Genomic DNA, 11,786 nt, shown 5'->3' with positions numbered 1-11,786 from the left:
TTTAGACTCTTAAGATCTGGCAGTAGTGCTCTTTTATTTAGAGAATAGTATAGAATAGCATGGGGACAGGACCCATGGGCAGTCAGAGCTTCTGCTGCCGCCGCTTCTGCTGCCCCCGCTGGCATGGGGACAGAGCCCATGGGCAGGCAGAGCCGCTGCTGCTGCCCCCGCTGGCATGGGGACAGGACCCATGGGCAGGCAGAGCTCCTGCTGCTGCCCTGAGTTGAGGGTTAGGGCTAAATTTAAGGCATAGGTATATGAGTTATCTCTTTACAAGACAAAGAATATGTAAAAAAGTTAAAATGGTATCAGTGCCCATATGGTCTGGCCATTTGGCGGTCCCACAACTTTTAGATAAGAATCAAACCGGACTGAGTAAATGGCAGAAGTCACCGCTTGAATTTTATCCTCAGCTAAAGACAAAGGAGGATTTGTAGGGGGGAGGGTCAGTTATGTGAGGTTGCCAGACAGTAACCAACTTAAGTTCTTGCCTCTGGCATTGATTAAGAGCTTCTAGAGATAAGACCATCCCCCCTTCTTCCTGGCACAGAGAGGGAGGCATCTTCACAGATAGAGGTTTCCCTTAGAAATGTAAATATTTCCCAACAAAGGGGCAAACAAATTCCACTCCTTGGAGCCTGAATCTCATCTGTAGTTTTAAAACTAACCAGCCTAAAAATCCTCATCATAAGCCATTTTAAAATTAAGCAGCCTAAAAATCCTCATCAAAAACTACATATACTCCCCAACAGCTTAAACTAAAATTGTCTGCACTTTTGAGAGACACAGAGAATGCATTTTGCAGTTCAAGCGAAGCAAGTACAATTACATTTCTAACTGTCTGTAAATACACGGTACAAAACTTGTTGAACAGATTGATCCCAAATTTGGCAGGCATATTCGGGATGGTCTCACTTAATATAAAAGCTATGCAGTGCATGCAAAATCGTCTTTGGGGCCCAGGAGGAAACTTCAAATGTAGGTATTCTCCAGAGCACCTGAAAATTAGGTGTCTCAAGATACCCACACGAATGCTGGTTGCAAGAAGAACACTTTGCAGATCAGTAGTCTATAGACAGAGGAAACAGTGATATCAAGATAAAAAATTCAAAGCAGATGCTTGAAATTGCCGGTGTTGATTTGCAATCTAGCTGCTTCTCACATGGGCAACTCCATATAACATGATCAAGGTGAGTAGCAAAAGGGATTTACATATTTATCATGGTCATTGACAACAACGTAGGGAGAATATTATTGTAGCAATAACACTTTCACAGCTAGAATTTAATTCAGTAAGTAATTATTAGCTGTCCAGCAGGTGCCAGACATTACACTAAGCACTGGGTTTATAAAAGATGAGTAAAGGCATGATCTAGGGGTGGAGTAGGGGTCAGAAGGAAGGTGAAGATAATTGATGTTTAATAACTTTTTATTAAGTTAAATATGTTCTAGGTAGATGTGAAGCAGTTTGCATCTACTTCATTTAATATTCACAGCAGATTTTTGAAATTTATCTTATAGATTCCCCAATTAAAGACTGGAAAACCGGGGCTCAGAGAGTTCAGTAGCTACCAAACATCACACACCAAGGAAGGGGCAGAGCTGGGAACTGAATTCACTTTTGCTGGCTCCAAAGACAATCGTCTCTTAATTAGATTACCTCCCATTCTTCCCTGTAATATAAATCAAGTTGTTGAAATTCCTCACAAAACTGTAAAAGAAGTTGAACAGAATGATTAAATTTTTCTAAGGGATATTAGTAAAGATTTTACCTAGGTGGTAACTTTGATCTGGGCTTGAGAAGGTGATTAAGATTTTGACAGGCAGATGAGACGAGGAGAATCTTAGGCACAGAAAAATGAAAAATAATGGAATTTTGGGGGATAAAAAGCATGCCAGGGGAAATTTAAAAATTGTGGCTTTTCTTGCAGGATTTATATGTAAGGGATTGGGGAGAGGGAGGAGCCAAGACAGATTTTTCTTAAAAAACTGCTTTATTGAGATACACTTCACCTATCATACAATTCTCTCACTTCAAGCATATGACTCAACGATTTTTAGTAATTTTACCAAGTGTTGCAACTGTCACTATAAACCAGTTTATTAATCCCCTTTAATAAAGATCCCTCACGCCCATTCACAGAGAATCCCCATTCCCACTCTGAGCCCCAGGAAACCATGAATCTACTTTCTGTCTCTTTACATTTGCCTGTTTTTGACATTTCTTATAAATGGCATCATACAATATGTGGCCTTTTTTGTCTTGCTTCTTTCACTTAGCATAATGTTCTCAAGGTTCATCCATGTTGTGGATGCATCTGCACTTCACTCCTCTTTATGACTGAATAATATTCCACTGTATGGCTATACTACATTTTGTTTACCTATTCATCAATTGAATACTGGGTTTTCCATTTTTTGACTATTATGAATAATGCTGCTGTGAACATTTATGTGGACATGTGTTTTCATTTCTCTCGGGTAGATACCTAGAGGTAGAATTGCTGGCTTGTATGGTAGTTTTATATTTAACTTTTTGGGAAACTGCCAAACTGTTTTCCAAATTGGCTGTATCCTTTTACTTTCCAGCCACCAATGTATGAGGGTTCCTGTTTCTCTACATCTTAACAGCCCTCGTTGTTGTCTGTCTTATAAATCATAGACATTCTAGGCTGTGTGAAATGGTATTTTGTTGTTGTTTTAATTTGTATTTTCCTAATGACTAATGGTGTTGAGCATATGTTCGTGTGCCCAAGACATAAATTCTAAAGGCTCTGTTTGGATAATGTATTCACTCCAATGCAGAACGTAAGAAGATAAGTGGAATTTCTAGGAAGGATAATAGAGTTGTTGTGAGGTGTCCACGTAATTCTGAGTTGCAGATGTCCAGAAGGCAGAGAGGAACTCGGGTATAGGACTCAGAAGAGAATTTATGACAGGACGTGTAGATTTGGGCTCAGCTCCGCAGAAAGGGCAGTTGAAATCATGCAACTAGATGAGTTCACCAACAGAGAAAATGCAGAGCAAGACACTGGAGGAGAGAATATTTGGGAACATTTGTTTAAAAAATAAAGAATTGTATACTAGTGAGGGAGAGAGAGCTTTAGGAGACAAAGAGGAGACTGGTGTCGTGAGTGCCATTGGAATAAAACGTTTTTATTTTGCTAATAATATTTCATTGTACTGCTTTGTAGAGTTTTTCTTCACACATAAATTAATAAATTTAGCAACATTAGATCATACCGTAAATGTTTTATAAAATTCTATTTCTACTCAATCTTATGTCATGAACATTTTTCCATGTCACTAAATAGTCTTAAAATAATTTTTTTAATGACGGCTTTTAAGTATTTTATCGTAAATAGGTATCATAATTAATTTACTCTATTTTGGATCTTTAAGTTGGTTTATTGTTTGGGGTTTTTTTAATAACACTGCAATAAACATTCCAGTATGGAAATATTTGTGTGGCTCTCCAATGATTTCCCCAGTACAAATTCTTAGAAATCAGAGTTTCTTGGTCAAAGCATATGAAAAAATGCTTTTATATATAATTCATAATTAAATATTATCTCTTTAGATGCATTGCCAAATTGCCTCCCAGAAAAACTTTTCTCTCCCAGCAGTGTATGAGCCAAATGTATTGAACAGGAGCAAAAAAATCTCATAAGCCTAGGGAAAATTGATGTCATTATTATTTTAGAGGATGTGTTTCCAAGATTTCTATGAGCACCTATTGATGGGAACTTCCTGGGAGCATTTTGTTATTTTTTTAATTTTTAAAATTATTGTATTTTTTAAAATAAAAGTTGTATATGTTTAAGGTGTACAACATGGTAATTTCATATACATATACATAGTGAAATGATCAATCAGATTTTTCAGGAACAAGGAAAGGACAACAGTAGCAAATACCTCACAACAGCACAGGAAGTTGAAGATTATTAACTTTGGTGACTATGTATCCATTGGTGGAATCTGAGAGAGTAATTTCCCTTGAGAGGAGGAGATAGACACCAAATTGTAGTTCTCAAGTCCAAAATTTTATCAATATTTTTCTTTTCTTTTGTCCATTTATTTTGCTTCCTTCGAATGCCTTGCAGTTTTGAAAAAAATTATTATACAGCGAAAAAAGTTTTAAAAATTCAATTTAATTTTCTATTTTATCAGGAATGTCAATTTTTCACCACCGCTCTTTTTCTCCATTTCTCCTTTATTCATTTTCCCTCATTCATTTCCTGTTTCAGAACTTGGACTGAAGTTCTCAGATAAACAACTTCGTAAATGTTGCTACAGAGAGAAATCAGGGATGGGAAGTCATTTGTATAAAGAAAGAATAAACCTTTGGGATTCAGTGTGTGGACTTCCATAAACATCAGACTTGATTTGTGTTTTTGCCTGTGGTGGGAATAGCATTTAATGTTACTGTTTGAGTCATTGGATGGATGTCTCTTGAGCTCATTAATGTTCCTCATTCAGAGAACCCTTTATGGACATCTCCTCCATAACTTTATTACCATTCGTGGGAAAATATTTGACCCAAATACTTTTTGCTCCCGTATGACATGGATCATAATTCTATCACAGTGAGCTGTTCCCTTTCTCAACCACAGAGATATACAATCCAGTCGTTCCAAATAAACTTAAATCCTGTTGTTTCTTTTATAGACACAAACTTTAGCATGAAATTCTTCTGTTTCTTTCCCCTTCTTTTTGATTCCCAGTTTGAGAACTATCTTCCCCAAGCCCATATTTAACAAGGTATCTGGTCCTAAAACTGGTCATCTGGGAAAATTCAGAATGTTCAGAATTCTGGAAAAGAACTTCTCTAATTCTCTCTGGATGATGCATTTTTAGTACCATCAAGGAAGCCACATGGATGACTGAGTGGATGGACTCATTTATAATATCTGTAGATTTGGGTGACTCAAATGAAGACTCTTCGTGTTCTTGCTGCTTGGTGTCCTTCTGTTATTTTGGCATAACAAAATCCAGACGCAGTAACTTCTGAGAAGTTGTAAGGTCAAATCTATCTCATAACATTTTCTCCAAGTTTTGATAGGTCTCCGTTACCTCTCCCTGGAAAGAGGAACTCAAAGTTCCCTAAACGTTTCTTTACAGGTATCTCAGCTGCCTCTTGGTATGTTTCTGGCAGAATAATGATCTAAAAGTCTCATGCTTCTGGGGGAAGTTTCAGGATAAAGGTAATATCCTAGCAAGTATAATTTCTAGTGATATTCTGAGTCTTTCATCAAAGAAACACTATCCCAAGACATAAAGTTTATCTTTTGAGTACTCATAAGAATTTTATTATCTTTCAAAGCCAAGTTATTTTTAAAAATGAGCCAGAAATGTTTGGTGAGAGGTGTTCTTCCAAATAGTTCTTAGTGGAACACATTCCGACGTTAAATGAATTCATAATCTAGTGTAACTCTGGAGAGAACCTAACTGATACTTATAGTGTAGTTTAGCTAGAGTTCTGTGAAGGCTTGTGTTACCAACACAAAGTTACTTTAGATAAAATAAATGAGAGTTTAGAACCTTTGTGATGTTTAACAATTCCTCCAATATAGAAACAATAAGAAATTAGCTAAAGACTATGTCAGTCAAAACAGGAAAACCCAATTGAAGTGGCCTATTTCTGATAGAATATATTTAGAATGAGAAAAATGATAATTGGAAATAAAATAGTTCTTCTTAGTTTAGAATATTTTAAAATTTGATCACTGTAAGAAAGAGCACAGATGTGGTTCTCCTAGTTTAAAAGGAGAGGTCTTACTGTTTGGGTTAGACAGTTCAATTATGTTATTTTTGTATTAATTCCCTGACATAATATCTGAACATATAGTTAATTTGGATGTCGTAAAAATGGATGGGACAAGAAGATAAAAGTCATCACACTCCCTTATGTAATAGAAGTAGAAACACTACAAAGTTGTTCCACACCAATTTTTTTTACTGCACAGTTAATATAAGAAATAAATCTCTAAAAACAACTTGAAAAATATATACTATGCAAATTTATTTGGCACAAGAAACTTATGAAAGCCATGATTTGTAAAACAAGTAAAAACTGTACTATTGCAATAATAAATATTATCTATAAATGTGAGAATAATTTACGCGGTCAATTAAATATATCTAAAACATACTGTAATGATCATTTTCTTATTTAAAATATGAATTATTATCAATATACCAAGTAGATTAAAAAGTACTTTTTTCTTAAATCCAAAAATGGTATCACTAACATCAGATGTAAGTTTTTGCGTTGATTTTTCATTTGTGGTACTAAATTTTGTAGTGATTTTTAATCAAGACCTTTTGTGATCAGTGTTAGGCATTTTCACAATGGGTGGCCAGACTTTCACTCCAATGTACAACATAATGTTTATTTTTTTTACTGTTATAGTGACTATGTAAGCTTAAACTCAAGATCATAGCACTATCATACTTCACTTAATCAATGGACCTAGATTGTTCCATTATGACACGTTTATGGTTTTATTAAGTGAAAATTGAACACTTACGCACCCTACCTGTTACCGTGGAAGCAGAAATTCTTTTCTGCATTTTTCTTTGTCATCTTTAATCCCAACATGACAACATAGGATATTTTGATTTATTGGCTTGTATACTCATCTATATCAACAAATATAGCTCTTGGCCTGAATTACCTATTACTTCTTTTCTCTTATTATTTCTGTAGCCACTAACCAAACAGATCACTACATTGAGTCCGAGCCCCCTGGGAACCTTGCCCTCTTCAGATCTAGGCCACACAGAAGCATTAGCATGATGTTCTTCTAACACTGTTATAATGCTTTTTCTCCTCTGTTTGAGAACAGTTAGTAACTTTCTATTGCTTGTTATATTAAATATAAACCTTTTATCCTAAGAGTTAACATTCTCCCTTTGTCTGACCCTTTTTCTTTTAGCAATCTCATTTCTTCTTGCTCTGGCACAGTCTCTCTGTTACTTCCAAGCCATCTGGTTGTTATTAGCACACAGAATTTGCTTCTAACTGCTTCCCTGCCCGGCAGATGTCTCTCCCTGAATCCCTGGGAGCCCACCGCTTCCTGAGGCAGTCAGTTCCATCTCTGCATGGATCAGTAGGAGGTTTTTCCCTTTGTTGACCTGAAATCAGGTCAGATAGTGTAGTATAAGGAGATAGGATATAGTATAAGATTTTTACTTTTATCTTTGTGAATATGTCAGTCTAAGAAGGTCTTCTTTCTTAGCTGTTTTGCATGTGTGTTGTGTGTACGGTGGCAGTTTTTATAAGCTGTGGGGAAGCATCTCTACATCTGGCACTGTCACATTTCCATATCCTGATCTACTCTCCCACACCCCAGAACCACAAGAGTGTGAGCTCTGATTTTGCGTCTAGTACATATTTAATACATATTTGATGACTAAGCTACGCTCTAAATACGAAATTATTTATATGTGAAAGTGTATATACTTAAACATACATCGCAAAAGACAACAAAACTTCAGTCTCAGAAATGATTGTGTGAATTTTAATTGTAACAGATAGAATGCAAGCCTGATCACATGCATACTCACCCCCCAAACACAGCAAAATGCCTAAACATTACTAACTGTTTAACAAGAAAACTTTACATTTTTATGTTTATCTATAATTGGTTAACTGAGACAATGTTACATGTTGTATATCTATCGAGACTTAGAATGGCTTGGTTTTCTAAATACGTAATGCACTGTTATTTTCTAGATCATAGAGCCATTGGCATATTCAGTTCCGCATATGCAGTTTCAAACAATGCAGGAAAAATATTGATAGTTTTGCCTAAGTTTTATAATGTGAACATGAGAAAATATCTTGGCATTGTTAATATAAAAATAACAATTATATCTTTCAAATAGCCTAAGTATCCTGACCTTTTATGAGTACCTCTAAATTGTTAGTACCTCCAAATGTCCTTGAATTTTAAGCTATTTCAAAAATTGTGTTTCCATAACAATTTTAATTGAATCTCCTGTGATGCTATTTTACTCACTGTAATCAGCCACAGCATATAATTAGATTTCAATCAGAACCTTTAATGCTAAGTAGTAATCTGAGGGTAGACACTTATAAAAATATTAAGTCCATGTGGATTTCTTCTCCTGACCTCCTTCTACCCACCCAAACGATACTATGACAAGGATCATAATTGACCATGGAGAGCAGAGGTTGTTTTCCATTTGTCCCACATAAAGTGGGAAATATTGTTGTGGGGCAGCTAGGTAGGGTCGTTATCAGTTGATGTCTGGTAGAAAGAGGAACATACGGTGATAGAATTTTCACTAAGGTTGTTACTTCTCTTGTGACCAACAAATACTGACTTATTTGTAAAATGGCTGCTTAGGATTGGGAGTGCACTTCCGGGTCACGCAGGAGATTGAAACTCTGGGACATGGTTGGCATGGGGTGAGGTGCGAGGCACACGTGTGGAGCGACAATGGGGAGGGGTCTTCTGTAGCTCACATTGCTCTTGTACTGCTTTGCAGGAATTATCAGCAGTGAATTATTCTTTTTCAGTTCTTATTATTACTAGATTTCTTTAAAGCCCACTTTTTTGTCTTCCCATTAATCATCTATGTAATTTTAGAAGGCAAAATGCATGAGGCTTAGAGCTAATTATGCAATCCATTATGCCTTTAGATATCTGGATGAAAGTCATGTTCAACACTCTATCCCTTTCCTAAAACTTATTTCCACAAGTGATGATTTAATGATCTATTTACTTTAAAGGCTTGCCTTTGGGGACAATGATAATCTTGGTTAGCTCATTTGAAAGAGTAGAATTTTCTTTCATGGAATCTAAGTATTTGGAAAATACCATCAGTATTGTGGGCTTTGAAAATACATTTAATACAAAATGTGTTGAAACCTATGTTTTGGCTATCCCTAGGTAGAAAGGGCCCCTTATACCTATGCAGAGAATGAGAGCCATAGTGTCCTCAATCCTCAAATTCCATGGATTAAACACTGGAACCAACCAGCTGTGGAAGCAGTACGGAGGAGGGCAAACTGCAGTTTTGTTTTTCAACTCCAAAGTCAGTATGTGTGAACAATAAAAGAGTGATAAAATGACAGAATTCTTAAATGTGATGATTGCTAATCGGTTTTCCCCGATCAGTTTTGTTCACCATTCATAGCCAATCTATCATGTTGTGTGTAATTAGCTAGCTAAGGCAAACATGAGTCTCATGCAGGCCTTTCAATTTGATCTCTTAATTTCCTTTTTACTGTGCAGTTTTGAAATACATCAATCTTTGCTAATAACATCCGTGACTTCTAGGTATAAGTCATATACTTGATGACAATAGATATTTTCCTAAGTATCTAACAGCAGAGTGCAGTATTTTGCAAGGAGCAGTGCCTTTGTGAGTTAGTATATATTCGTTTCTGTTAGATTGTGCTTTTTTTGAGTTCTTATAATATTATCAGTTCAACAGGAAAGTGTGCAAAAACTCTTCTATAAATACTACCTTAAAGTTTTCTAAAGCTTAAGTCAGAAATACTACTTCAACAGCATTCTGGATTTAATGAGCACAAAAGCAAGGTGGATATCAGGTGGGGAAGGACTGTCTCCTTCTAGATGTCAGTGTCTACCCCGGAACCACATTTGCGGCAGAAGATTTCCTGGTTTTGGGTCAGGAAGCCTTCCCCGACCAAAGAGACTGAACACTTCCTGCAGTTAAAGCATTCACTGTGCCACTGACGGTCTTGAAAGCAGATAAACTTGGCACCTCTGAGACCTGTAAAGGAATTGGAGAAAAAGAATAATCTATTCTTTCAGTGAATGATCGAGCATTCTATCAGTTACTCTTGTGGGAACTGGAGATAAAGCAATGAGCAAGACAATGTAGAGACAAGTAACCTGAAAAAGAATGCTGCCCTCAGTGGCCCCGTGTCCACCCGAGAAGGTCATGAATAGGCAACTTACTCCTATGGGACCCAGCCAGATTCCCGTCCAAATTGTTTCATAATCTACACAAGTAGGTAGAATCTGGATATACAAAGCATACATTTTTGCAAACAGATAAAGATTATCTAGACTGCTAAGGAAATACAATGTAGTGCCCTGGGAAAAAAAAATGTAGTGCAATGTAGTGTAGGTTGTGAAATCAGAGATATCTGGGTATAAATATCTTTCCTCTTTCTCTCTTCATGATCTGTTTTCTTAGCTGCAAAATTAAGATAAAATAAAATAAACGTATATTTCCTAGCCTGTCTGATGTTTTTATGACTTCTGTTTCTCTTCTTGTCCCTCTTTTTCTGTGTTTACTTTTGCTTAGGATAGGGTCCCATGGTCATATTGTGGTTTGGGACACAATTTCCAAAGCCTCAAATAGAGAATTTCATCCAGACTGTAGCCTAATGTAATGACCTTATTACCTTGCCCAGAAATAACTTCAGCCTAGGCATGAAACAAAGACCTGTGAATCTGATCACTCCGGCCATGGAGGCCACGCTACACAATGATTGGTTTCTAAGAAGTGCCTGGTCAGCCCCACCACTTTAACTTGGACCTCACTTGAGCCATAGGGTTTCTAAGAAAGGTAGTAAAATTTGAGTCTTCAGTAAAATTCTGTCTCTCTATCCCTAATATGAATCCAGGGCACAGTTCAAGGAATTGATTTTGAGGATTCGTAGAAAAGTTTTGGGCATTGGGAAGCGGTTGAGATGCCTTAGGCTTGGGTCTTTATCTATTTTCCAAGATTTCTTAAGGGATCTTGGTGCTATGAACTTCCTGTGATTTTCTTATCACCCATAGAGTGAAGCTAAAATAGTTCATGTGTGGCACGTGTGTGGTACATGTGTGGAGACATGTAATTTCCAAATATTCCATTGGGGATGGTGAAGCAAAAAGTGTGAATAAGCATTCTATTTCAGATAAACTCTCCTAAAATATGATAATGAACTTTTGTTTCCATCCTAGAAATGTTATTTGATGTCTTTACATATAATTTACTAGTTCATAGATAAATTTACATCAAATTCCTCTACTTCCCTTGATTAAATTTATAGTTTGCTTATTTATGAGGCTATCATTACTTGCTAATAAGAGTAAATCAATAATGTACCAATTAATTCCCTTAATGTTATTCAAAACATTAATAAGCTGACTGCAAGAATAATGTTCTATATATACATAAATCATCTCTGCTCATAAAGCTAATTATTATACATCCAGCGCTTTTATGCTCATGAGTTTTTCTTGATGTTATTAGTAAGCCTTGTACAAGCTGCAAATGCAAAAATAATTCTTCTAGAATTTTACAAAGAAGAAAAAAATAGATGCATCTGGCAGCAGGAATTTAAAAAAGGCCTGACCCAACACAAGAGATGTTTGTAAGTTGTTCCGATTTTGGAACAACTGGATACGTTTACTCCCTTTGGGCATGAGGGTCACTTGCAGTTAGAAAGTCATCTTGAAAACAGGTCTCTGGGCCTGTGTTATCTGGCTTCACTGATTCCTGGAGAATCAGTAGAATGAGAGCTAGCGTTTGTTGAGAATTGAAGATGAACCAGTCACAATTCTAAGTTCTTTACATGTGTTACTTCATAGAGCTCTCACCTCACCTTTCTATGGTCAACATTATCATCAACTCTACTTGGCAGACCAAAACTGAGAAACAGGTTCAATAACGTCCCCAAGGCCAACCAGCTGGTAGGTGGCAGATCTGAGATTCAATCCTAGGCCATGAGGCTTCAGAGCCTATTCTCTTAACTTCACCAAATCAAGTTTTAACATCTTTTGTAAAGAACA

The 11,786-nt window shown here is 36.4% G+C and overlaps 1 protein-coding gene across 1 annotated transcript in view; it reads right to left on the bottom strand.

Annotated features, from left to right (window-relative positions):
• Nucleotides 1-6,013: 6,013 nt before the first annotated feature.
• FHL5 (four and a half LIM domains 5) overlaps nucleotides 6,014-11,786 on the bottom strand; it is a 41,634-nt gene continuing 35,861 nt past the window's right edge. Inside the window, exon 6 of the mRNA XM_014843238.3 lies at nucleotides 6,014-9,771. Within this exon, the coding sequence (XP_014698724.1) occupies nucleotides 9,608-9,771 (164 nt within the window). The 3' untranslated portion in view covers nucleotides 6,014-9,607. The remainder of the gene's footprint in view (nucleotides 9,772-11,786) is intronic.

This window comes from Equus asinus, chromosome 24, assembly GCF_041296235.1.
Source record: "Equus asinus isolate D_3611 breed Donkey chromosome 24, EquAss-T2T_v2, whole genome shotgun sequence".
In the NCBI taxonomy this organism is placed as follows: domain Eukaryota; kingdom Metazoa; phylum Chordata; class Mammalia; order Perissodactyla; family Equidae; genus Equus; species Equus asinus.
This window is presented reverse-complemented; position numbering and strand designations above follow the sequence as displayed.